At 48.1% G+C, this 27,859-nt stretch overlaps 2 protein-coding genes across 3 annotated transcripts; one reads left to right on the top strand and one right to left on the bottom strand.

The window, feature by feature from the left end:
* The first annotated feature begins 665 nt into the window (after positions 1–665).
* LOC119450702 (N-alpha-acetyltransferase 40-like) lies at positions 666–27,404 on the top strand. Its single transcript, XM_037714227.2, has 3 exons — positions 666–761; positions 23,442–23,605; positions 27,153–27,404. Exons 2-3 carry the CDS (start codon positions 23,474–23,476, stop codon positions 27,369–27,371), a joined length of 351 nt encoding a protein of 116 aa, XP_037570155.1. The 5' UTR covers positions 666–761; positions 23,442–23,473; the 3' UTR covers positions 27,372–27,404.
* On the bottom strand, positions 7,803–22,953 carry LOC119450700 (uncharacterized). Of its 2 annotated transcripts, none has more exons than XM_049666150.1 (3): positions 22,866–22,953; positions 8,309–8,373; positions 7,803–8,207 (listed from the first exon to the last, which is right to left on the bottom strand). In XM_049666150.1, exons 2-3 carry the CDS (start codon positions 8,328–8,330, stop codon positions 7,858–7,860), a joined length of 372 nt encoding a protein of 123 aa, XP_049522107.1. In that variant the 5' UTR covers positions 8,331–8,373; positions 22,866–22,953; the 3' UTR covers positions 7,803–7,857. The 2 variants fall into 2 exon arrangements, with proteins under 2 accessions (XP_049522107.1, XP_037570154.1); XM_037714226.2 differs by lacking the exon at positions 22,866–22,953 and adding an exon at positions 11,967–12,083.
* Positions 27,405–27,859: the final 455 nt, after the last annotated feature.

Below are 27,859 nucleotides of genomic sequence, written 5' to 3'. Positions count from 1 at the left end.
TCGCCTCGAAACGTTTATTATAACTTCCTGTTGTATATCTGTATTTACGCAATTGCATCACGTGCAACACATGCACATGTAACACTCAGTGTAACATGTTGTGTCGGCTGGCGCTCAATTGATAAGAGCACTCTGCGAAGTGCGCATGCGCCACTAAGTGTTAAAAGCAGAGTCAAGCTCGCTAGCGGCCTCCTTCTTGCCCGAGCCACGAACCCACAAGCATGGGTTAATAAACGTCGTTCACCCGGAGCTTGTCTGATCCTTTTCGGCACGTCTGGGGCAAAACGTAACATAACACAGCTTCGCTGTTCGACCATATCTTCACGGAGCGGAAGGGACCGGTGATATATATATATATATATATATATATATATATATATATATATATATATGTATCCTGACCTGTCGGTCACTGAGATGTGAGCGCGAACTTCGCGCTCACCGGCCGCTGTAAAAAAAAAAAAAAAAAAAAAAAAAAAAAAAAAAAAAAAAAAAAAAACAGCAAGAACCGTTCTCGTTGTACTTGCGATTATCTGCAGTTGCAGCCCCGGCAGCTTTCCACCAAGCAGGCGTGGGAGAACTTCCCTCATGCTATTGTAATCACACTACCATGCCAGTCTGGCGCGGCAGGTGGGCTGCGTGTTTGCAATCGAGGAAAGGTGTATCGCCAGTGTCATCACGGCATGGCCGCTTTCACGCAGTTCTGTTTTCCCGCGTTCTGATGTTTTTCGCGCGCGCTACGTTTACAGAACTTCACTAAAGTAAGTAGGCTGCTGGCCCCGACTTCTTTATTCTGTAGCATTGGTCTCGCCAACGACTTTCACTTGTGGCTGGGCTGCCAATGTCCTAGCGGTCTTGTGTAATGAGAGACGTCCCGTTATTTCTGCAACGCGCCAATGTTTACTCCGGGTCACTGCCCGTTTGCTTTCAAGGACGTTATTGTTTGCTTCGCTGTTAGCTGGGCGTCTGTCGACGTGAAGCTTTACTGTTTTTAAGAGCCGAATGGCGCCGAGTTTTATATTTTCATTCACGACTTTGACGCGCACGTCTGGCATTCAGTGTTCGCTGCCCAGTTTCCAGTTTGTTTATTTCCGCTGGTACTGACGTCTTGAAAAGTTGAGCAGCGTAGCTGTCTGACTTGGTTTTATTCGCATAAGTGGAATAAACGATCGAGTGGCAACGTAAGGCACTCGCTAAGTTTGCTACTGCGGAATGCATGTCTACTTGCCAGCCCCGTTAAACGCGAGACATCAAGACAGAAAATGTTTTCCCCACTTTTGTGTGCGGTCAGCGTACGCTCGCATGCTTGTTTTGCTAAATGTGAAATCCGCTGTTAGCGTGAAAGTTTGCGTGAGATGCAGTCTGTATATGTTTACGATAGCTCCGCCTTATGGGTCTTATAACGCAGTTTAGCGCCTCCTTTACTGACGTAGATAGTGCGCGGCAACGCCATTCATCGTCGCTGAGCTCGTTGGACAGTATTTAGCTAAACCCAAACAGAACTAAACTTCTTTTACTTACGACCCTGTTGTACAGAGGTACCGAATAATGGAGAAAAAAAAAAGTCTACATAATCTTCTAGAAAAATAAGGAAGCCTTCAAATCTCGAAGCAAATATTGCAGCCTTCACTTACTTAAATGTACACAAAATGTTTGGTTAGAGGCAGTATCGTAAAACACCTTTATACATGTAATGTTATTCACAACCGAAGGGCAGGCCATCTGGCCAGCCTGTAAATCGTAAACGAACGATAGACAAGTGGTCATGACAATTACATTAATTAAACAACCTGCATACACACAGACGCACATAGGCATCTCGGTTCGGTGCAATTAAATGTGCACCTGACTCTGAATGTGGCACTGAAAATGGCCAAGTCAAGTACCACAGATCCCTTCAGTGAGGTGGCAGTGGTGGTGTTTACTGAGGAAGCAAAACCTTATTTCCAGTAAATAGAGGGAACATGTGTGTGTCACGGCTGTCACCTGTTTGTCGTCGGCGCGAAGTCGATCGACGGGGTATACAAGCCGGTTGGTCGTTCCGTACTCAAGCGAACACAGTGAAAGAGTCAGAGTCGGGAGTAAACAAAAAAATAAGATATTTATCGGCTGATATACACGAATTAATAAAATAAAATAATAAAAAACACCCATGACAGACTAACACACCAGAACTTAGTATAACACAACGATGAAGACAAATAAATATGACGAGCAATTAACAGTGGATATAGACATGAAGCAGGCGCGGATCAAATATACAAGAATACGCTTAACAGTATTTCACTAAAACAAAGTTCAAAAGAAATCAAAGTTCAAAAGAAAAATGGTGTCATACGCATGGCCGGGCAGCAGCAGCAAGTCCATAAACCGTGAGCTCGGCACGCAGAGCTTTCCCGAAGAAAGCTGACGAGCCGATCTTGTTGAGGCGGATGCGATTGCTGGGCTGGATTTCCCGGGAGTCTAGATCTGACGACTTCCCTCAAGCAGGTTGAGCTAACTTGAGGCGAACTACTGTGAGCCTCGTTGCAGACGCTGGTTTGACGTCTCGTACGTCAACTAGTTACTTGGAGTTCCGACGCGGCTAGGTGGCCCAGGCGATATTGGACGGCACTAGCCCCCCGACGGCTTCTCAGTTCCGACGCGGCTAGGCGGCCCAGGTGATACTGGACGGCGCTAGCCCCCCGACGGCTTCTCAGCAGCTCATAGACTCTCAGCAGAGCCCAAATCCTGCGCTTAAATAGCCTCTCCTTTCCCTAGTTCCCTATGTAGGGGAACTGCCGGTGTGCAGAGTTCACCTAATTATTTCATGACTCCTACCAAAAGTCTTGGCCGCGCTCTTTTCACCAGGAGGGAAGGACGGTAGATTCCCCTCTCTCCAAGGTCGAGCCCCGGCACTGCACCACACGGACGCACAGGCACACCTCAGGGTCCATTAATCGGCGTGTCGCTTTCTCGAAACAAAATGCCACCCCATGAGGCCACAACGTTTTTGACGCCCGTTAATCGGTGTGTCGCCTTCTCGAAATTATATGCCGCACAGTGAGGGACATGTTTTTGGCGGCCGCTAATCGGCGTGCCGATGTCTCGAGAGACTATGCTGCCCCGTGAGGACACGTTTTTTGGCGGCCGTTAATTGGCGTCAAAACCACTCGACAACTCTCGAAAATATGCCGCTCCGTGACACTGCCCCCCACTTTCAGAATATTATCACATAATATTCACTTACACGAGTGGCATTTTCGAGAGAAAAAAAAAAAACAAGAAAAAGAAAAAACACCGTTCCATGTATACATAACATTATACATCCAATAACAATGTGTACTATACGAAAAAAAAAAAAATGAACAGAACACCACACGTCCAGGCACACAACACCAAAATTCTCCAACTCAACTGCAGAATGACCCCAAATAAATGGCACTGAAAATATCATATGTAGCACAAACGCCACAAACAGTCTGTCCACTCCACATCCGTGATTAACACACATACTAGTGAAACTGCAAAAAAAAATCTTGCGCCATGTACGCGCTCAATACTACCAGAACATTCGTGCATATTGCAAAGTACTTCCACGCACCAAATGAAACGCAAAATGCTGTTGTCTTCCAAATACACGTGTGAGACACGCACCAAAGCTCTGCCTCTCTGGGTCCGCGCAAGACACACTTTAAAGGAACGGCACAAACACTTCCCAAAAGGCAAGGTTACACAATGGCTTCTTGAAATAAAGCTCTCAAAGGGAAAAAAAAATCTCGCGAACACTTCTGTCAAGTGAACTCGTACTCAAGCACGCCACTACAGGATTCAAACAAATAGCCTGGACTTGACGTTGCCAGAGTATCTCACTCAAAAAGTCTACCCGCCTAAGAAAGAACGACATACAAAGAAATAAAGTTTCAAAAATTTTTGCGTGCGCTAACCAGCTGAGAATATTGGAGAGCTTTTAAAACAATTTAAACAAATCCCTATAACTTGCTTAATGAAACACTCTCCAGTATCGGAGATCTCCAAAACATTAACCGAACACGAAAAAATAAAGAAACAAACAAACTTCCTACAAAACCTGTATTGCCGATTTTCATTCCGAATAGTCAATGGGCACCATATCCTTAAGCCGTATTCGAGGCAGGTGCGGTTTGACAGCTCGTCTGGTCAGCGAGGAAACACACAAGGTACGGAGGTCATTCTCGCTGCCCACCCCCGACACTTTACAGACAGGTAACATGCCTCTCAGGCATCGCACTGCGACTTCACTGATGCGTATGACTAATTCGCAGTGCCGTACCGGCTCGCTCACCTGTGCCATGCCTAGCACACCACGCGAAGAACCGAACGAGGGGGAACATGATTGCCCCCTTGCTTTTGTCCACCCCCGCGCCGAATGGCCCTTTCTTTTCTTCTTCACCTGGTGGCTCGGACGCGCTCTTACTGGAAACATTCCAATCGACACACGTGCCTTTAGAACTCTTTGACTGCGCTCCCAACAGGGATTAGCGCCTTTTGCTTTATTTGGCTTCGTTGCCTTCTCTGCCGCATTACGGACTCTGCGACACCGCTCATTTCTCTTCTTTCTCCTAGCACGCTTTCCGGTGCTAATTTCCGAGCCTTCTGCTCGCATCTCATGATGACCGGCACGCATATCGTCGGTCACGATTTCTGTCTCCAACGTGCAGTCTGAATGATTAATGGGTGAATCATTCCTCTCATTGCTACCTGGACTGGCAGAGAGCTTCAAACACCTCGGGGCAATGCAGCTATTTTCTTTTGCACCACGTAGCTCACATACTTGGGAGCTGTCCACAACTGCGCTGTCCTGCATACATTGCGCTTTAGCGCACTTTTCTGACCGATTGGAGTCTGCACTGGTGCTCTTGTCTAACGAGTCTGCGCCACTTTGGACTACTTCTGCAAGAGATAATTTCGCGACGTACTCCCCAGATAACTGTGTCGAATCGTTCAAGGCTGGCCTAGCTGCTTCTCTAGCATTCCATTGCCACAGTATCTCGTCGCGCTCAATCCGGTCCCCATCAAAGGGTTCCTCAACAACTACGCCACGGTCTACGGATCTGGCATCACCTGTGAACATACATTTAGGCTCACAAAGATTAGCCTCTCTTTGTACCATCGGTAGAACCGTGCGCGCGACTTCTTCGCACTTTCCGTGCGCGACTTCTACAGGCGCCCGACATTTCTGCTGCTCCTCCTGTATTTCTAGGTGCTCGTTGCTAGCCCTGCTCTCGTTGCCACTTTGAATAAGCTGAATCCTTAATTGTAACAACCGTATTTCGCGCTCTCCAGCTTTCTTCGCCGCCCTCGCTTTTTCTCTTGGGCCGATGCCTACTCCTGATGTTCCGCAACCCATGCCCTCAGCTCATCGCCCTCTAGGCCTAACAGTGCGCCTCTTTCTATCCACTTTTCAGATTCCATTCCCTCCAAAATGCCGCTACACCGCCAAAAACCGTGCGTTCACAATTCGCATGCACGTGTGTTCGACACTGCACAAGAATGTGTCAGTAGCACTAATCGATCCATCTCCATGATGATCGTTCTCCGTTCACCGTGCTGCTTTTGTACAGAACGTCCTGTCGTGGACGCCAGTTTATGTCACGGCTGTCACCTGTTCGTTGTCGGCGCGAAGTCGATCGACGGGGTATACAAGCCGGTTGGTCGTTCTGTACTCAAGTGAACACAGTGAGAGTCGGAGTCGGGAGTAAACAAATAAACAAGGTATTTATCAGCTGATAAATATACACAAATTAATAAAATAAAATAATAAAAAAGACACAAGACAGACTAACACACCTGAACTTAATATAACACAATGATGAAGACAAATAAATATGACGAGCAATTAACAGTGGATATAGACATGAAGCAGGCGCGGATCAAATATACAAGAATACACTTAACAGTATTTCACTAAAACAAAGTTCAAAAGAAAACAAATGGTGTCATACACATGGCCGGGCAGCAGCAGCAAATCCATGAACCGTGAAGTCGGCGCACAGAGCTTTCCCAATGAATGCTGGCGAGCTGACCTTGTTTAGGTGGATACGATTGCTGGGCTGGGTTTCCCGGGCGTCTAGATCTGACAACTTCCCTCAAGCAGGTTGAGCTAACTTGAGGTGAACTACCGTGAGCTTCGTTGCAGACGCTGGTTTGACGTCTCGTACGTCAACTAGTTACTTGGAGTTCTGATGCGGCTAGGCGGCCCAGGCGATACTGGACGGCGCTAGCCCCCCCCGACGGCTTCTCAGCAGCTCATAGGTTCAGCTTCTAGACTAATTAGCATGGCCCAAAACCTGCGCTTAAAAGCCTCTCCTTTCCCTAGTTCCCTATGTAGGGGAACTGCCTGGTATGCCGAGTTCACCTAATTATTTCATGACTCCTTCCAAAAGTCTTGGCCGCGCCCTTTTCACCAGGAGGGAAGGACGGTAGGTTCCCCTCTCTCCAAGGTCGAACCCCGGCACTGCACCACATGGACGCACACGCACACCTCTGGGCCCGTTAATCGGCGTGTCGCTTTCTCAAAATGAGGTGCCACCCCGTGGGGCCACGACGTTTTTATCGCCCGTTAATCGGTGTGTCGCCTTCTCGAAATTATATGCCGCACAGTGAGGACACGACGTTTTTTGGGGGGCCGTTAATTGGCGTCAAAACCACTCGACAACTCTCGAAAATATGCCACTCCGTGACAGTTTGCCACCATCTATAAAAACAGGATGCCCTTAGATCACTGCAAGTTATCATGAAGAGGCCACTTGATTACTCCGTCCTCTTTGCAATCAGTGTTTTCTGGAAAGCATCTATGCTTTCTGATACAAGCTTGTTTAGGAAATTTGCAGGAATGATCCACACACAAAGGGCTGTGTACTCATTTGCATAGATCTTTCTCCTTGAAGTCCTCAATTGCTTCAGAGGAGCTGGTTCTTATCCCATATCTAAAACCTCAATCTAAACAAGAAGGGTGTGCTGCATTTACCTGCACATTGCAGTACCTGCATGTATGAATGTCATTTTCGGGAGATGAAGATTCTCGGCAGAAGCAATATAATAAGGCTGCACAGAAGTTTATGGGAGCGTACTCTGAAAGAAATGACAGGTGACTGTCATCCTCCTCTTGTACAGCGGGAGAGGTCTGTCCTTCCCGAGCACTTCACCACAGCATGTAAACCTTCAGACACCCCAAAGCTGTCGCGTAAGAACATGTTTCTCAAAGAGCTATCATAACTGGTGTTTGACAACGAACACATGTGCAACTCGGTTGCATTTGAGCAAATGGCCTCTGCATCACCAACTACAAAAACACGTGAAAGAGCCAAAGAAAGCTATTTGCTTTTGTGTGATTGTATTCAATATATACAGCATGGTTGTGCTGTTATGCTCAGGAACTGGGAACAAATGTGGGCATCTTTCTTAGTAGGTTAGAATAGCTTTGAGGTAGTGTTGGGCAGTTTACTGTAGAGAAAGATTTTCAAGGCTTGTAACCATGCAAGTAATGATCACGATGAAGCATTTGAGTGTATCGAACAGACCAAGGTGTTTAACTTGGTGACACACGCGTGAATAGCAGTGTTCTTAAATAGTGTAGAATATAAATGTTTAGCAAAAGCAACAACTGGGTGTTGAATTGCTAGTTTTATGAGGCAGAAGGATGGGCAGTGCCAGCATATAAACAAAGCAGATTACATCTATGGTTGCCATATTTGCCAGGAAAGAAATATGGCACTGTGGGAGGCATGTTTCTTTCATTAAGTGTGATATGGAAACAAAAGGATAGCTAAAGTGGCAATGTGTCAAGTGCAAACACTGAGTAATTGGTGTTTATTGAGAGGCTTGGTATAAAATTGTCTACATATTGTTACGGGCCACCTTTCGAGCAAACAGGCCGTCTGTCGAGGTGCGGGCCTTGAATGCCGCCTGAATCACCGGCCTGATGCAGGCATGGCCCACTAGGGCAAGGTTCGCTTCTTGCCCTTCGGGGATAGGAGGGACGTTGGCGTGAAATGCACCTTGATGCTGCTGCTGGGCCATTTCGGCGTTGATGGGTGCCTCTTGAACGGGCACGTCAAGGGGACCGGCGGGCTGGCCTGGTGCTGCTGGCGGTGGAGCGTCCACTTGCTCTCCTTGTGCTGCGACGTCTGGTTCCTGGCACACTGCAGGTCCTACAGCAGGCGGTTGAACGGGATCGTTTTCCTGCACTGGAGGGTTGCGGCACCAAGTTAGCTACACCGCTATCAAACGGACCACCTTGATCTGCCAGGTTTAAGCCGTGCTCCAACCGGTATACAAGTTCACTTACTTGGTCTGCCTCTTCCGCGCATGCAAGTGCCGGAGCTCCCACTCGATCACCGTCGGGTTCAGCACCTGCGTCAGAAGAGGAGGAAGATGTTGAGTGCTCTCGTCTAACGGGTCGCGGTACCTGGGGCCTTAAGAGACTAGCATAACCAGAAGAACCAGGTAGAGAAGCCGACAACGGCGGAGTTCGAACAGACAGCGATGCGCTTTCTGGAAGGTTCCCCCTGTTGGCCAGTCAGACACCTGGCAACAGACAATCCAGCAAGACTGAGTGCTGCGCTCGGTTGTCTATGAGCACCTAACACACAATGTCGATCACGTGAGGCCGCAGCAGGGCGAGGGGGTGAGTTGTCACTATCGGGAGAGTCTTGATGAGGGTGCCCCGGAAACCTAGGGGCTCTAGTGGGTGCGCGGGGCCTGCCCACGCGTCGAGGCAGAGCTCGACCTGGTCTGACCCTCCGTGGCTCAATAGCGCGCTACTCTAGTAGCGGACAATGCGGAACATTCACACAAGAGAGTACCTCACGGGCACCGAGATGCGGGAGTAGATCTCAGGCTCACATCAGGCGAACACAAATAACCTTATATAACAAGTGTGGCTCCAAATCTGGCCGGATGCACCAAGATGCTGACTGTTTATCCTGCTACCCTGTTGACCCTCCCGACACTGCCGAACGTGATACCGCTGACTTCGTCACGGCTATTGCAGATCTGGCCAACATATGTGCTGAACAGCAAAGTGACGACACGTTACGATCTATAATTGACCGCCTCCATTCTCGTCAGCCCGACCCATCGCTTCGTCTGTTTGAGCTTTACGACATTATTCTTTACCATCGTAGTACCACTCCTAACGGCCCAGAGCTTTTGCTTGTTCTCCCCAAGCATCTTCGTGGTACTGTTCTCCAAGAACTCCACGATGCTCCGACCGCTGGCCATCTTGGCGTATACCGCACATACGATCGCGTGCGGCGCCGGTTTTTCTGGCCTGGTCTGTAGCGATCTGTTCGACGCTACGTTGCTGCGTGTGACCTTTGTCAGCGACGTAAACGGCCCTCAGGGTTGCCTGCAGGCCTTCTGCATCCTATTCACATACCCCAGGAGCCATTCTAACGCATCGGTCTCGACCTCCTCGGTCCATTTCCTTCGTCTACTTCAGGGAACAAGTGGATCGCAGTTGCGACCGACTACGCTACGCGTTTTGCCATCACGCGAGCTTTGCCGACTAGTTGCGCCACTGACGTCGCCGATTTTCTGCTTCATGACGTCATCCTTTGTCATGGTGCTCCTCGGCAACTGCTCACAGACCGAGGCCGCTACTTGTCGATGACCTCCTTCGTTCCTGTTCTGTGGAGCACAAGCTCACTACTGCGTACATGACTCACCCTTCGTTCCTGTTCTGTGGAGCACAAGCTCACTACTGCGTACCACCCGCAGACCAACGGGCTCACTGAAAGGCTGAACCGCACCTTAACCGATATGCTGTCGATGTAAGTGTCTGACGATCATCGGGACTGGGACAGCGCTTTGCCATACGTCACGTTCGCGTACAACTCCTCCCGTCACGACACCGCCGGTTTTTCGCAGATTTACTTCCTGTATGGCCACCACCCTGGGGCCGTATTCTGAAATGTTCCCCAAGGCGAAATTTCTTTTTTCGCTTTCTGGTGTGCGCGCTGATTGGCTGGTTGAGCAAAATTGAATGACGTCGGGCTCAACCACCCAAATCAGCTCATCCAATTTTGCTAAAACAGCCAATCGGCGCACGCCTAAAAGCGAAAAAAGAAATTTCGCCTAGGGGAACGTTTCAGAATACGGCCCCTACATTGCCTTTTGAGACGCTCCTACCTGCTGTTCTACAACATACCACGGAGTATGCCCGCGATGCTGCCGCACGAGCCCATCTGGCACGTCAGATTGCTCATGAGTCATGACCGACTATCAGACTCACAATGGACCTTTTTCCAGTAAGCGACCCCTCTAGCGGCCGCCACTTCAACTAACTTTGACGGGCAAGACACATGCACTCCCGCCGCTTGCCTCTACGCAGAGCATTGTAGCGTTTGACCAAGCAGTCTCTCGCAATGGCTGTCCCTGCTTTTATTTATTTTTAATTTTGTCGCTTGTGTTGTTGAAGTATATAGCTTCTCATCGTCCTGCTCTAGCACGCGCGTATTTGCTCGCGTGTAGTAATAAAACAGTTTACATTTACCGATGCGACGGCAACAGGCTGATGCGACGTGCAGGCCGTTTGTAACCAAGATTGGAGAGATGCACCAGCCTTTATTCTTCAACAGCTTGGTCAGTACTTTGATTCAACTGGCGAAGGCATGTGTGAGCGTCAAACGCGCTGCGGCAGGACTTTCTTCAGGATAAACTCGACCGTCGTTTGGAGTGGCTCGACTTGAAGGAGGCGGTCAACATACGCATGCACGCACGTGCTTACAATCAAGAGCGGGCATGCAAGCAGCTCACCATGATGAAAAAACAACGTGCAAAACTTCTGCACACGTACTGCGAGTGTACTACAGGGCAAGTGTTGTTTTATCTCGAGATATCTATCGTATATGGCATGGTACTGGGGAATAAGTGGACGCAACACAGTACGAGGGGGAGTAAGCGGAAGGTAGGTGGACGCAACACGTTGTTTTGTCGGGCGCGTAAAACTTCATTTGCCAGCAAAAAGTAAGACTCGAGAGTTTTGTATAATGCGGCACCGCGGGTGTGTCGCGATTCTTCTTTTCGTTTGGCCCCACGTAACCGTACAGCTATTTCCGCCTGCATGCGGTAACACGTTCTTAAGCCAATGGGAAAAGCCGTGCGGTATACATACCCGTAGATTAAAACATCTCCGTGACTTCCGAGTCAGTCGTGAGGCGAGAAGTGCAATAATCACAGCGCTAGTGTGATGTTACCAGAACGCAGGCTTGCCTCACTCAGCAAGAATCGCGTGAGAACTCACTGATAACATGGGGTACTTTTTTTCTTTTTTAATTTGACCGTGCGCTCCACTGCAGTACAATACGTTAACCATTCCACGCCGGTTTGTGCAATCGACAGTACAGTAAGTGCCCGGCATGAGATTCGTCACAAACACTGCGCCTATCGCTCGAGCATTAGTTCACGTAGTTGTTTTCATCGACAAAAGTGCTTGCAGTCTTTCCCACGAACTGCTAAGTATTTCCTTTAACCAATATTCTCGTCCAAGAACAAGAGAAAAATTATTGTTCAGCCCATCAAACTCGGGAAATTGCCGCTGATCATGCAAGGGTTCACGCACTCACTTCGCACACCTGCCCTGCGATAATGGCGACGCGGCCATAGAATAAAGACCAACTTTAACCAACGCGGCGTGGAATGCGGCTGGGGCAAGGGTACGCGCATGCGCATAGCTGAATTGGAAAAAGGTCCATTATGCCAAAAGGACCGTTACGACCGCAGCCACCGGCACCTCTTGTGCTTCTCTGGACTTCTCGTCGCGTCGGTCTCTCCGAAACGCTTTTATCGCGTTATTACACCGGACCTTAGAAGGTTTTAAGGCAACTTAGTGACGTGAACTATGAAATCACCCCACTAACAGTTCACCATCTACCCTGCCATCTTGTGACGTCGTGCACGTATCCCGACTGAAGCCGTACCATAGAATAAAGAGCCGTACTTACGGTGGCTAGAAGGGGGAGGTGAGAGCAATGGCGGCGGCGGAGTGTTGCGAGCAGAGTGTACTAGACAATGGTCTAGTTGCAAGCAATCATGACAGCAGCGGCGGCGCTGCAGTCGCCAGCAAGATCGCTCGCTGGGCGGCGTGTTTCTATTTGCGCCCAAGCCCAGTGCTCGACCGCTGGCGCCGCCATGCGCCGCTCGCGCGTACCATGTTTCTAGGTGGTTTCTTTCGCCAAGAGCGCGAAGAGCACTTGAACGCAATCGCTGGCAATCGTTCGTATGAATGCAAGCTTTGAAAGCGTAGCTGTATGGCCTACCAGTTGAATCCTCGTATCGCGTCGTTCCTAATTACGCTTAGACAAAAAGGTTCAATATATATACAAAAGAGAAGTCAGCCTTCTTGCTTACGCTAAGTGATGACATTGTAGTTTTCTGCGTTGATCATGAAAGTGTAATGCATACTGTCAATGCTGTAAAAAGTTTTTGTCAGGCAAGTGGTAGTGCTGTAAACTGGGACAAGTGCCTTGGGTTTTGGCATGAGGAATGGGACGTTGCACCCAGGGTGTTTATGAACATTAAATGGCAAGAAACACCGACAAAATACTTAGGTGTGCCCCTGCAGTACTACTGTGACAACGAGCCTTATTGGAAAAAACAAACAGAAGTGTTGCGTGAAAAAGCACAGAGATGGAAAGGCTGGGATAAGTCCATTTTCTTACGGGCCACGACTTGCAACATATTTCTCGTAAGCAAGCTATGGTATGTAAGGCAGGTCTTACATTGCAGCAGGTTAAATGTACAAAAAAATGCACAGAGTGTTCGCGGTCTTTATTTGGAGCTCTGTATGGGGGAAAAAAAAAAAAAAAAAACCGAGCCGTACAAATCTATTTAAACGAGTGCGTGATGGTGGGCTTGGTTTAGTACATCTGTATGTAAGACAACTCGTCAGTCGATTTGTTTTTCTTCGAGATGTAGATGACACGTTTCTCAGAACTATGATTCAACTAAGGCTGGGTAAAGTGCTACCGGAATTTGTTGTCTTCGGTGTGTGAGCAAGGGCCAGTACGGGGATATCTAAAAGAAGTAGTTACATCTTTCCGTTTCTTATCGGTACGCTTTTCTTTGAATACTTGACCGAGGTGTCACGTAAGAAACTGTACAAAGACCTCGTTGATGTGTTATTTCCAGTGCGCCATTGTACCGTGAATTATACTGTGTAGGCCCAGGAAAAGATGTCTTGAAACGCGTTAAAAGAATGCTTGTTGCGCCAGGGGTTAAAACCTTTTTTTTTTAAGCTGGCACACAGGAACCTTACCCGTTAAAACATGGTTAGAAGATAGGGGTTTATTTGTTCCGTGGGGTACTAACTGTTTATTATGCAAAAAACCAGAGACCATTGAACACGTGTTTTTAGATTGCTGGAGCGGGGTGTTCTGGGACATCTTACAGAGAACTCTGAAAAAAGAGTTGCCATTAAATCCGCATGGTATCCGTTATCTCACGGTTGAAAACGACGATGGCGTGCCTTTTGATCTTGTCATGCTCCTGGGCCTGCACAGCATATGGCGAACGCGGACGGCTGCACACAATGCAGATATTGATGTGCGACCCGTTCGCGAACATTTTTGCGAATTTGTGTCCAATTTTGTCGGAAGTGCAGAAGGTGCAGACGTTTGTACCGGAGTGGGTTCCTAGATTGGAACTCTTGTCGCACATGCCGAAATACTGATGACATGTATAGTCAGCAAACAGCTGACGGTTCACCGATATATGATCCCGTTAGTATGACTATGTTCTTCTGCGCTCGTAAGATCTGTGACATGCGAGGCAATAAAGAAAAAAAAAGTAGCTGTATGGCCTAGTGGTTGCGACGCTCGCTTTGGGTCCAGGCGTACGCGGGTTCGAATCTCGCTTTGGCTAGAAACTTTTTTTCTTAGTATCACGCTGTTCTTTTTTTTTTCCCTCACTGTTTGGCAGCGCGGTCGGTTGAACCCCGGGGCCGCGGCGGAAGCCGCGGTGCCGGGCGCCGACGCGAAGCGGCGGTCGTTGGGGTGTTGCGGAGCGCAGCGTAGCAACACCCCAATTAAAAAAAATACTGCTCCAGTCAGGTAGACTGCTCCCTCCCTGATAGTGAGGTTATATTTGGATCATCAAAACAGTGATGCGTTTATTTAGGAATGGCATCGATCCCTTAGCAGCAGCCACAGTCGTGCCTAGTCTCCACCAGCCCACCGTGTTCTCCGTTCCCATGGCGGCGGCTAGAATCATGGTAAAAAAAAACATGGTACGCACGAGCGGCACATGGCGGCGGCAGCGGTCAAGCACTGGGCTTGGGCGCAAATAGAAATACGCCGCCGGGCCATAGAATAAAGGCCGGGCGCGGAGGCACGGCGGTTGGTGCCGCGGGTTTCGAAGCGGGCGTTTTTGTTCGCAATTAGCTGTCGCATATTTGACATAACTCACGTTAAGCTAATGCATATCGTACGTTGTTAGTAGAGGAGACAATAAATGACTAGCAGCCATCCTCTGATGAGTGCTTAAGTCTTAAAGATGCATTCGGCTTTGGGCACGTCACGGCCGGTACAAAGATTTTTCGCTGGTCTCGGTCGCACGCATGCTACGTGCTTTCCAAATCGTCGGGAGTGAAAAAAAAAAAAATGTTTCAGCTAATGCGAATAATATTATGCTGGTGGTGTGGTAAAGAAAGCTGCACCGATTTCTAGGCTCGCAGCGAAGAGCTCCTCAGGTCATATTACTGCGACGCATTGCATCCTGCTTGTCAAATTGATTAATACCAATATATGATGCTTTAGAAATCATTCCACATAGGAATTAAGTAAACAAACTTATTTTAGTCGCCACTGTGAAGAAATAGAATGGTGACCATGAAGAATACTGAAGAGGACGACAGACAGCACTTGATATATATGATTCAATATACAGGGTGTCCCAACTATTGTGCACCAAGATTTAAAGATATGCAAATACAACGTAGTTGGACAGAACCAAGGTAATATTGGTTGCCGTCGCTTGGAGATACTGAGATTATGTTTTTGCATTCCGCCTTATTACATAATCAGTCTTAACTAGTTATAAACTTCTCAAATATCATAATTAGATGAAAAGTGCCAATGAGAAAATTGTAGAGCAACATGGAACACTCCCGATACAGCTTTCTGTTGCTCAACACATGCTACATAAGAGCGTTTTTCCGAGCGTGAAAGAAACCCGCGAATTGCCGAAACATTGCCGCGCGACCTGCCGCTCGAGGCACCTTGCGCGTACGCGTGTAGTAATATTGAGCAATAAAAAGCTGTATCGGGAGTTTTTCATGTTACTCTACAATTTTCTCATTTACACTTCTCTTGTAATTACAGTAAAAGCTCGATGATACGATCACGGCTAATACGAATTTCCGGATGATACGAATTTTTCTGTGGTCCCGGCCGAGCCCCATTACTTTGCAACGTGCTAGAGAACGGTTGTTACGAATCGATTTTCAGCATGCGTCGGTTGATACGAATAAACGCCGCCCCACCGACGGCCGCGAAAGAGAACAGCGCGCAGTCACGCGCTTTCTCTCCTTCTCTTTTGGTGCGGAGGCGCGGCGCCGGACAGCGTGGACTCCGCAACTGGGCGCGAAGAGCTTGAAGCGGTGGCGCTTTTGGTGCTTTTGTACTTTTCCTCCTTTTCAGCGAGCCGTCAGATGGAGTGGCTGCTGCGCTTCGGGCCGCGTTCTTCGTGTTTGCGCCATTTTGCCTAGTCGCAGCGAGTTATGTCTCGCAAGCGGAAAGCACTCTCCTTTAAAGAGAAATTAGACATTTTTCGAAAGGTCGATTAGGATCCCAAGAGGAAGCGGACGGAGTTGGCTAAGGAGCTAGGCCTCGCAACGTCAACACTGAGCACAATTGTTGCACAGCGAGACTATCATGAAAAACGTGCTTTCGTTCAACGTCAACGCGAAGCAAGCGAATTCGAACACGCTTATTTCGAACATACCGCGCACCGACAATGCTCTTAGCAGCGCGCCAAATCACGCGGCGGCGCCTCCGACCGGCATTGCTCCGACACCGCCGTAGTAAAGGGGCTTTACGCCGTAGAGCTCAGGAGAGACCCCTCAATGCCGCCCGCGAAGGAACGGGGGAAAAAAAAAAAGAACCCGCGGGGGAAGTTTCCTTCTCTCTCAAATTGCAAGGTCGTCGTTTCTGCATCGCGCCGGAACAAGCGTGTACGTGCCGACTAGAGTGTTCTAGACAACCGTATTCTAGCATACAGTAGTACCGACGTCTCAGCCACGCGGATAAAATGGTAGTGAACCCTTCTCCTCTATTTTCTAATCACATGTTGACCTTGCACGCTGCGGCAGCAGCGCAGAGGGAAGCAGCGGCGGAGGCACAGTCGGGCCAACGAAACTGCCACGCCCGCAAACGCTCGCATCCCGATAACGGCAGAAAACGAAACTTCAGGGGGCGGCTAAAATAAGCTGGCGCCAGCACGGCGGCGGGCGCGCACGGAGTCGAAGGTGAGAGAGCTACGAGTGAGTTGAGAGGGAGGGCGAGGGGAGCCACCGAAATCCGCTTCCCTGCCGCCCTCCTCCCTCACCTTCGACTAAAGCCCTTTACCTTCGACGGTCTCCGCGCGCACCCGTGTGCCGGCGCCGCCCGCTCGCTCCCTGAATCTTCGTTTTCTGTCGTTATCGGGAAGCGACCGTTAGCCGGCGTGGGCAGTTTGGTGGCCCGCGCCTGCTATGCGCTTGCGCGCCGCGATATTTCACGACTCGCACCGTTCGTGCATCGTGCTATGGTGCACGAATACTTCAAGAATACGTCCTTTTAATTCGAACAAATTTTCGGGCCCCTTCGAGTTCGAATTATCGAGATTCGACAGTAGTTTTAATTGTGTTTCGATGATACGAATTTCGGCTAATACGAATATTTTTCGTGACCCCGTGAGATTCGTATCATCGAGCTTTTACTGTATAATATTTGAGAAGTTGAATAATTAATTATGACTAATTGTGTAATTAGGCAAAACGCAAAAAAATAATCTCAGTATCTCCAAGCGACGGCAAGCAACATTATATTGGTTCTGTCCCGCTGCCACGCTTTAAGTGCCTCATCTTCATCAGGCACCGAGAAAAGGGATGTTTTTTTCTTCTGCTTTTCTAGCAGAAACATAGCCTGTTGTGCAGCCTGGCGCAGAAGAGTGCGTCTCGTTTCATGCGACTTGCCATTGCTTCTTAGGGCATGGCAACGTGTAAAAATATTGTCACCACAAGGAGGCAAAACTGCACAGCGTGAATGCAAACAGAAACGAGCGTGGAGCAAAAAGAACCGAACAGAAGCATACCAACCGAGCGCACTCGCTAGCTCCGTCAGCAGCCAAGCTACAGCGGAGGCATCTGGATGGATGGATGAATGAGGCTGAACCCTTTAAATCGGGCGGTGGCATACGCCACCTAGCCATGACTATTAACATATTTTGTACTTTGTGGTGGGTGAAATTTCACCCCTGCCTTGATTTTAGCCACCACTCAGATAACCTCCGTTTGGTTATTTCTAGTACCCGCTTAAAGTCTATTTTGCTTTCACTGTCCCTAAACCCCAATGCCCCGAAAGTATCAGCCCCGTTGCTTTGCACTGTAGGGCTAAGCCCTTTACAGAAAAGTATGAGGTGTTCAGCCGTTTCCTCCTCTTCTCCACACGCACCGCACGTGTCTATACCTTGGTACTTGACTCGGTACATCTTAGTCCGCAATACTCCCATCCTGGCTTCAAACAACAAAGAGCTTCCCCTAGAATTATCATAGATATTTTCTTTGGCAATTTCGTGTTTGAAAGTTCTGTATGTTCCCAGTGCTGATTTCGTCTGCATCCCTGTTTTCCACAGACCCCTTTCTGTTTCTTTAACCTTTTTCTGAACCGCTGTTTCGTGGTTTGCACCCCTCCTGCAGTCCAAATATTTGATTGACAATTTTCTGGTCAGCTTCCTCCATTTTAAGTCAACATTCCTCATGTATAAATAACTGAAAACTCTCCTTGCCCACCGCTTTTCCTCCATTTCTCTCAATCGCTCCTCAAATTCTATCTTGCTGCTGGTTTCCCTGCCCTCAAATGACGTCCATCCCATGTCACCCTGTACCAGTGGCGCACCGACGGGGGGGGGGGGGGGGATTCGGGGGTTGTAACCCCCCCCCCCTGAGGCTGTCTTAACCCCGACTTTGTTTAACCCCTTAATGCGACTTTGTTTAACTTTCCTTACGCATTTGAGTACTGCAACTAAGATGTAAGACGCGCAATCGTCTGCACACTTGCAAAAAGCGCATTTTTTTTACAATTTCCCGCGAAGAAACCGAAATTAGCGCTTTTAGATGGTATCGGCAAACTGTCAACCCCCCCCTGGCAGAGATCCTGGGTGCGCTACTGCCCTGTACCCCCTGATTTGGTGTATTTCCGTGTGCTCCCAGAGCAAGTCTACCTACCCCTCGCTGCTTAAATTCCAACCTTGCTCGAACCTCTGATCTCATGCACAAGACCGCATTGCCGAAAGTCAAACAAACTAGGGACCATCGCCCCTTTCCAAATCCCTCTCACCACTTCGTACCTATTGTAATTCAACAGTGCCCTATTTTTCATCACAACTGCATTTATGCTACCTTTAGCCGTTACATATTTTTCATGTTCCGTTAGGTACTCAGCCCCATTGTTTATCCACACTCCAAGATATTTGTACTTATCCACCACCTCCAGCGTAACCTCCTGTATCCTATGCTCGCTGCCCTGATTATCATTAAAAATCATGACTGCCGATTTTTCTTTACTAAACTTCAAACCTAAGCTATCTCCCTCTTTACCACAGATGTCCATTAATCTTACCGTCGACGCGCGCGCCTCCACTCGGCATCATGAATCACTGCAACACGTGCCACGCTCTCCGACGGCTGCGTTGCTCCCACCTCCCCTTCTAGCCACCATACCGTACTTTTCCGTCGCCTCCTCATGTAATTCGTCTGCGCCGAGACGGTGCTCAGCCCGCCGGGGCAGTTAGATGATGATTGAAGATTAGAAAGAAAGCGATAATAAAAGAATCAAGTAGTCTATACTAGGTTAGTCAGCCTTGCCTGGATATCTTACGGGCCGCCTCCTTGCATTAAGGAAGAAGACGACGATCGCCGGAAAACGCTGCGCGTGTTCAGCTATCTTGGCCGTCTGTGCCAACGGTCCCTGTACATAAATACTGTCCCTCTTTTATCTATTTGATGCCCCGTCACAATATTTATAAATTGAAAAAAGAACAGCCAACAGTCTACTGAGCGCTGTTTTCATAGCCCAGAGATGTGTGGAAGAAGGAAATATGTGCTTCTGTTTCGCTCATGTGGTCCAAACTGGCTTCGTTAAGCATACACAGTGAGCAGTGGGTAACACCGAGAAGACAGGTCACAGATAAGCAGCAGTTTCACTTGGACTCATGGGAGAAAGTTCCTGGGGAAAAACGTGAAATGATGGACCGCCCAGCCTCACAGTTTCGGATAACATGACAGTTTCGCGAGGGTGAACAGTTTCATCAACAAATTAGGAATTAATCCACTTGTTTGCAATGTATGAACCCCTGACAGAGTGCCTGTGATGCAAGTTATAATGTGGTGCTTTAGGGAGAATCAGAAGACGGGCATTTGACACTGGCAGGGAATCTTAATTGCATCTTTTAAAACATGAAAGTGAAAATGCAGTCAAACACTATCGTTTACGGACCACGTGATCTTAGAAAACGTTTAATTTTTAAGCAGCCTGTTATGGTAGCCAGTAAAACAGGATTTTAAGGTGGCAAAAAAATTTTCAGCGCAGACACCCAGGACAAACCACAAAGAAGAGATGAGACAAGCACTGGCGCTGCGCCAGTGCTTGTCTCAGTATAATAATTCAGTATAATAATTCAGTATTCAGTATAATAATGCAGTATAATAATTCTGCCATATGCTCCTCTGTAGTTGATGGTCACTTGTTGTTCAGTTTGATTTGATGTCATGACGAAGAAAAAGCAGAATTACATACCTAACAATGCAGTGTGTACGCATTCAATTTCTTGTTGTGATTTACAATGGAAACCTTCTTGCAGTCATGCCCCAGTGAGTACTTGGCAGATGCTCGATTATGCCCGTGAGATTAGAGCCGCAGTTGCGATACTCTTGTTGAGAAACCTGGATGAAAAAAAAAAAAAAAATCGCTGATGAGGGTCGGCCAGTCTTGAAAGCACGGTGGTAACCAATGCTGAAAATAGAGTTGGTCAGCGTAGTATTCAGTCCCTAAAGTGGACATAGAGCATGTCATTTGCATGCCGTTGAACCATGGGCTACAGCCAGAAAGATGTCTTTTGTTTCCCTGTTATCGTGCCTACTTGTGTTGCCGAGCACGAGGTAATAGGTTCGATTCCTGTCTACGACAGCTGCATTTTGATGAGGGCAAAGTGTAAAAACGCTCGCGTTGCGCCCTTTGGGCGCACAATAAAGCACTTTCCCATCACCGCTATCACATCTCTCACAACTACTGAGTTGCTCTAGAGTAGTAGCAAAAATAATAATAGCCTTAAGGGGGGACGTGGCTTTGAAAATCAACTTCCTCATTTCTTTATGGATTTTGATGAAAATTGGCACAAATGTTTAGAATGTCTCCCTGATACTTCCATCAAAGTTTCAGAGTGATACCTTGAGAACATTTTATTGAGCAGAATTTTTCTCTCTTGAACTTTCTGGAGGGCCTAGGGAGCTTAAAAAACATGATGGAAGGCTCGTTGAGTATTGACTGCATAGCTCAATGCGTGCTGAAGGTCGTGACAGTCTTACTTTTTTTTTTTCGCAACACAAATTTTTTAGATAGTCATTTTTCAAGTTACCTTCGCACCAAGCACACTTTCGGGGTGAACGAATAGCCATGCCATAAATTTATACAAAGTCAAGATAAAAATGCGAGACTGTCTCGACCTGCACTGTAGTCCAAGGAACGTGACAAAAAAAACAGAATCAAAATAGGCTAAACGGTAACGAAGAAATCAGCTCCAGAAACTGAGCAGAAAGGCGAAAAAACAGTTTTGAGAAAACGGCTCTCAAAGTTGCACCTTCTCTTCAGTTCTCTAAAACGCACCAAAGTTGTAATCTTTGATGTGTTTTGTGACGTGGGGCTTCTTGGACATGTGGCCTCTGGTCTGCTGAGCCTTCGTTCTGCCTTTTTCATGTTTGTATGGCATTCTTTACTGCTTCTCTACAAAGAGCATGGTGCCTGGGTTTCAAACCAAGTGAGGTGCAGAACTATGTGGGCATAAATATACAGTAGTTCTAGCGTTGTATCTGCAGACTGCCTCATTGATAGCAGCCTCTAGTGCAGTCAGTGAGGCATTGTTTTCTTTTGGTAGAATCGACCATGTTACTGAATGAAGGCTTTCAGCAGCCTTCTGAATCATCTTCCATTGACAATGGCTATGGAGGTTAGGAGAGCCACTGATAAATAGGCAGCAATGCAGCTGCTAGGTGCTTTCCAGCCTGTACTTTTGTATCATGCCTCACTTCTGCAGCCAGGTGTCTGTGCCAGCCCAAGTGGCCTAGTGAATAGAGCTCATGATGAGGTTCTCTTTATGAATTAAAGGGGTGGTATGATAGGTATTGTTACGAGATATCGTGGCATTACGATAATAGAGTCGGCGCGCGATGTGCCAAGTCGCGGGTCCGAGGTGCCGATGTGCGAAATGCCTCGTCGCGGGTCCGCGGAATAGACGCTCGACGAGCTTAGTCGCGCAGTCCGAGGTGCCGATGCGCGAAATGCCTGGTCGCGGGTCCAAACGCTCGGTAAGCTCAATCGCGCAGTCCGAGGTGCCGATGCGCGAAATGCCTAGCCGCGGGTCCGAGGAATAGACGCTCGAGGTGTCGACACTCGATGAGCGATGTGCCGACACGCGAATTGCCTAGCCACGGGCTCGAGGAGTCGACGCTCGAGGTGCCGACGCGCGAAGTGCCTAGCCGCGGGTCCGAGGAGTCGACACTCGATGAGCGATGTGCCGACGCGCGAAATGCCTAGCCGCGGGCTCGACGAGTCGATGCTCGATTAGCTTAGTCACACAGTCCGAGGTGCCGACGCGCGAAATGCTTAGGCAAGGATCCGAAAAGTCCGCGCGCGATGTGCTACATCCCCGAGTCGGAGACGCCTACACGCGAAAGGCTTAGCCGCGTGTCCGAGCATTCCGTGCCCGAAGCTCGGTCGCGAAGTCCGCGTCACCGATGCTCGGAATGCTTAGCCGCGGGTCTGAGACGTCCACAAAAAGCGGAATCGGCCACGCTACTGCGATGTCCGCGTAGCGCCCGCTTTAACACTGGTCGAGATTATGGAAACTGTCCGGAGCTCGCGAGGAGACCGCAACAAGCGGAGCAGACGACGCCATCACGGAGCGAGCACCGGACCAATGGCGAACCGCGCTGGAGTCACGTGGCGGGCGCGGCCAATCGGTGGCTCCGGCACGACCTTCAATCATTTGCTTTTTGTGTGCTTGTTTCTGTATGGAGGAGATAGCTGAAGCGGCATATTTGAAGACGGAGAAATGCGCTTTCCAACGAGACCAAGATGGCGGCGCTCGGCTGCGCCGTTCCGGAGATATCGTGGCTTGAAAAACGCCGTTTTTTCGCGATTTCCGCGCAATTTTTCGCCACCTTGGCTGATATAACAATTTTTTTAGAGCACTTCTACTTGGTTTTCAGTGATGATATTTCGGAATCAGATAGAATAGGAGTTACAGAAACTGAAAATGTGATTTTCAAAAAATCGATTTTTTAGCCATTTTTCGCGATGCGAAAGCCGCGTCCCCCCTTAATTTTAATTTCTAAACATTGTAATGTAGGAGGCACGAACAAAAGTGATTACCGCTTCACGAGGTTCCCATCCCCTGTACAGCAGGCAATGGCTACGAGGGACTTCACTTGTAGCACTTTTGTTGCACAGTAATAAACCAAAGCCTATAATGACATGCTAGGAGCAGGCCCAAAGAAGCAACTGGAACTGCAAATGTAACTGTCAATAGAGGTCACTGGTTACAATGAAGACGTAAATTACAATAAGTACAATATAATACAAAGCAAATTGAAATGAAGATACAGATGCTTGATGGAGCATTATAAAACTGAAATGAAAAATAATGTGAAAGGTAATGACGAAATGTTCATAGAAAGAAGTCTAAACCTTATCCATCACTGACACATTGAGGAAGAAGAACAAATTAGTGATTTTGGCCATGTGTCGAGTGTTATCGATCAGTGTATATCTAGATATTGGTCTTATCTGCTGCCTTTGCGAGATTGAGTTGTTGATTGTGTGATTGATAATAGTATTGTAATATTATGTGGGGATGTTAATGGCAGTCGCAAGGCATACTGTTGATGCAGATAATTGAACACGTCTTGCTGTCTAAAGAAGCTATCATTACATATTATTACCGTGCAGGACCAAGTGCAGAGGCAGGAGTTAGAGCCACCATGGTCCGCAGCCGCAAATCCACCAAGCAAGTCAACATAGGGCCGCTCCTTGTCCGAACGGCCAACGAATCACCTGACCCATTGCAAGCTGCAGTTGCCGAGCCGGCTGTCTACACCAGGGATGACCTCAGGGTCTGTGCATTGCTGTGTGTTTTTAGTGTTCCCTTTTTGCGGTGTTTTGTGTAACACAAACTCCTGTTACTAAAGAGAAGGTAATGACATTAATAAAAAAAAAAAAAACAGCTCCCATTGATAAAATATTCTTCTGGGGTCTATTTTAATTTTCTAGACTGAAAAGAATTGTTTGCTACTGAAGAAAATTAGAGTTAAACTTAGTACTTTCGAATTTCAGTCCTAAAGTGCAGTGCTGGGATGTCAGTGTGCCATTACGGATTTTAATGTGTTTTTTTTTTTTTTTTCATTTGGCCTGTTTTGCCTGATCTGAATTGGCAGTGCAAGCACTAAACTTTTTTATTTACAAAAGAACCAGGATTCTATGTTTTTCTTTGCAGAACTGTAAAGAAAGCAATCTATAAAAATGTTAACTAGAATATCGGCTATCCCCATTAGCTCTCTAAACAGCACTGCTGTCATTATGGCTCTTGTTACACCTGTCAATTTTTGTTCCATCACTCGTCGAGCGGTCCTTTCTTTTCAAGATTCTTTGTTAAGCTCCAAGTGTCTGCCCCATATGTTAGTATCGGTAGGATGCAATGATTGTACATTTTCTTTTCAAAATTAGTGGTAAGCTGCCAGTCATGATTTGCTGTTGCCTGCCATATGAATTCTAACCCATTTTTATTCTTCTGTAGATTTCCTCCTAATGACCAGGTAGCAAGTAAAATAGTTCCAGAATCTATTTTGTGATTGCTATGCCAAGCATCCTGACATTTTTCATTTTATTGCAATAGCAATTATATGAACGCTCCATGTAAGGAACTTTAGTGTCACGCCTGTGGGTGTGCTACGTGAACAGAATGGGCATGAGATGCCACATGCAAATACACAATCAAAACTTATATTGGGGATCAATAATCAAAGTATACAGGCAAGAAATGTCACAAAAACAATACAAACAGTTCACAGAAAAAAAAGTACCTAATGTGGCATAACAGAGCATAGTGCATAGAACAATGTGGGACTTTAGCAGAGCGCTCGCAGGTTAAATGTCGCATCATCAGACGCGGTGCGACGATTTCAGTTCACCAGTGGTTTGGTGCTGTGGTTCCGGTGCAAGTAGCGACTTGGTTGCTCCTAATTATCGGAGGCGGCAGCGACCGATTGCGTTAGCGATGTTGGCGCCTGGCCTCGTGCAAAGTTGCAGGCCGGCTTTGTTCCTATGAGCCTCTTAGTGCCCGCCTGATCCGAGGTTCAATGCGTCTCTTCCAATTGCCATCCTCTGACCTGCGGTAATGCGACACCCGGCCTGGGCGCGGTGTTTCCTTCTTTTGCCTATTTCTCCTCCGGACTCCCTGTGCTCAAGCACCTTTGTTTTAGTCTGTTTTTTGAGGTTTGGCTGTCTGGGGATGGTCTTCAGAATTCTGCCGGGTCGTCTAATGCCACTGTCCGGCTGCTGCTTTGCGGGGCAGTATTCGGTGTCTTGCAGAGAAGTACTCTGGTCACTACACTCCAGGTGAATTTCTGCTGTCATCGTGAGGTTTCGCATAAAGTTCAAGTGCGATAAGATTGCAGCCGTGCCCCATGTGCTGTAGGTTCGATGGTGATCTGAGAAGGATGGTGGCTTGATGCGGCGGCGTCTTCTTGCATGCACAGGGGGTGGGGGTGGGGGGGGGGGGGGCAGGGTGATCTGCGCGCACTAGAAAGGGGGCAGGCGGGCAGGTTAGTGTGCATCTTCTACTCTGGTCGTGGTTGTGCATGGCACGGCTGAGCACCATGCGCATGCCCTGTCGTGGAGGTAATCTGTGGTTGATGCAAAAGCTAGGTGACCCGATAAGCCTGATGGCTTTGTGTTCGCTGTTCTCGTGCACCTGTTCACGTTGAAGTGAGAGGCAGCACGAAGGGGGAATTCGCTCGCTGCAGCTACCCCTCTACATCACACCAGCATTCTGACAGCGAATGTCTGTGGTTATCGAGTGAGATGTGTTCATGTTTGCCTGCGCGCATGACGCCATGCTTGTTGATTTAGTTAGTAAGTGTCACAGCTGTCCCCGATTCGTCGTTGGCACGAAGTCGATCGACGGGGTAGACAAGCTGGTTGGTCGTTCCGTACTCAAGCGAACACAGTGAAGAGAGTCAGAGTCGGGAGTAAACAAAAAACAAGATATTTATCGACTGATAAATATGCACAAGTTAATAAAATAAAATAATAAAAAAAACATAAGACATACTAACACACCTGAACTTAATATAACACAATGATGACAGAGAAATATGATGAGCAATTAACAATACATACACATAAGAAACAGTGCGAGGATCAAATACACAAGAATACACTTAACATTATTTCACTCAAACAAAGTCAAAAAGAAATCAAAGTTTAAAAGAAAATAAATGGTGTCATACGCATGGCCGGGCAGCAGCAGCAAGTCCATAAACCGTGAAGTCGGTGCACAAAGCTTTCCCGAAGAAGGTTGGCGGTCCGATCTTGTCGAGGTGGATGCGAATTGCTGAGCTGGGTTTCCCGGGAGTCTAGACCCGACGACTTCCCTCAAGCAGGTTGAGCTAACTTGAGGCGGACTACTGAGGACTTCGTTGCAGACGCTGGTTTGACGTCTCGTACGTCAACTAGTTACTTGGAGTTCCGACGCGGCTAGGCGGCCCAGGCAATACTGGACGGCGCTAGCTCCTTGACTGCTTCTCCGCAGATTACAGGATCAGCTTCTAGACTAATCAGCAGGGCCCAAAACCTGCGCTTAAATAGCCTCTCCTTTCCCTAGTTCCCTATGCAGGGAAACTGCCGGTATGTAGAGTTCTCCTCATTCACGGCTTCTAGCTCCCAATAGTCTTGGCCGTGCCCTTTTCACCATGGACGAAAAATGGCAGATTCTCCTCTCTCCTAAGGTCAAGGGCCAAGGTCGAACCCGGCATACCGCGCAGACGTACACGCACACTTCTAAGTCCGTAATCGGCGTGTCACATCTCGAATGGAGATGGCACCCCGTGAGGCCACGACGCTTTTGACGCCCGTAATTCGGCGTGTCGATAATCGAAATTGTACGCCGCATAGTAAAGACCCCACGTTTTTGACGCCCGTAATTCGACGTGTCACTATAATCAGCGTCAAAACCACTCTCAAAAATATGTCGCTCCGTGACAGTCGCAAATCGAAATTATACGCCGCATAGTGAGTGCACCACGTTGTTGGCGGCCGTTAATTGGCGTCAAAAACCCCTCGGACTCTCGAAAATATGCCGCTCCGTGACAGTAAGCAAATGCTAACGTCATTTTGTACCACTGATAAAGCTACTAACCTTACTTGGTATAGCTGTCTAATAATTTGCTGTCACAATCAATGCTTCACCTTTTTGGTGAAACTGCGAGTTTTTTAAAAAAACTGCTACGTTCACTTCTCAGTGCTTAACATTCCTCAAAAGATGGTGTGTGACGCCTCACTTATGCACATTTTTGTCTGTAAATAAAATTCCTTTTAAATGGCGCATATTTCTCTGGTCCCTCGTGGCACAACCAAAGAGATTGTACTGTATGTGGACTGCAGGTACGAGTGAGCTGCATCCGTGCCACAGCAGCCCCCAATGACCTTCGCGAATGGGCCTTTGACCTGGTGTCTCGCAACATGCGCGACCTCTACGAGGCCAGCCAGTGGGGCTGGAGTGAAAACGCCAAGCGCAAGGAGCTGGGCCACCGAGACGCCTGGTACCTGGTGGCACGCCTAGAGGAGGACGACTCGCCGGTCGGCTTCATCCACTTTCGGTGAGCTCTGGTTCTAAGTTGCGAGTGCAGGAACTGTTTTTCTTGTGGCAGCAGCAGTGATTGTGAGAATAGAGCAAGCGAGTGCATCGTGACGTCATGACACAGCTAACTTATGGGTACCAGAACTGAACTGGATTGTAAAAACAAATTTTATACAGTCAAATCTCGCTAATTCGAACTCGAAGGGGCCCGAAAATTTGTTCGAATTAAAGGAAGGACTTGTTTTGAAGTATTCGTGCACCATAGGACAATGCAAGAATGGCAAGAGCCGTGAAATATTGCAGCGCGAGAGCACACAGCAAGCGTGGACCGCGAAACTGCCCACGCTGGCTTCCCGATAACGTCGAAAACAAAACTTCAGGGCGCCTGGCCGGCGGGGCTAGTGCGAAGGCGCATGCGCGCGAAGACCATCGAAGCTGAGGGAGTCACGAGGGGGTTGAGAGGGAGGGCGAGGGGAGCGGAGTTGCGAGGAAGGGCGGGTCGTCGAAGACG

The sequence above is a fragment of the Dermacentor silvarum genome, chromosome 4 (assembly GCF_013339745.2).
Source record: "Dermacentor silvarum isolate Dsil-2018 chromosome 4, BIME_Dsil_1.4, whole genome shotgun sequence".
Lineage (NCBI taxonomy): Eukaryota > Metazoa > Arthropoda > Arachnida > Ixodida > Ixodidae > Dermacentor > Dermacentor silvarum.
Note: the sequence above shows the minus strand (reverse complement) of the source record. Positions and strands in the feature narration are given on the sequence as shown.

What these genes read in the sequence shown, in the direction of transcription:
- LOC119450700 (XM_049666150.1), bottom strand. Translation starts at nt 8,330, where the DNA reads ATGCGCGGAAGAGGCAGACCAA. An exon ending in GCGCGGAAGAGGCAGACCAA is followed by an intron (nt 8,208 to 8,308) that starts GTAAGTGAACTT and finishes GCAACCCTCCAG; the next exon opens with TGCAGGAAAACGATCCCGTT.
- LOC119450702 (XM_037714227.2), top strand. Translation starts at nt 23,474, where the DNA reads ATGGTCCGCAGCCGCAAATCCACCAAGCAAGTCAACATAGGGCCGCTC. An exon ending in ACACCAGGGATGACCTCAGG is followed by an intron (nt 23,606 to 27,152) that starts GTCTGTGCATTG and finishes TGTGGACTGCAG; the next exon opens with GTACGAGTGAGCTGCATCCG.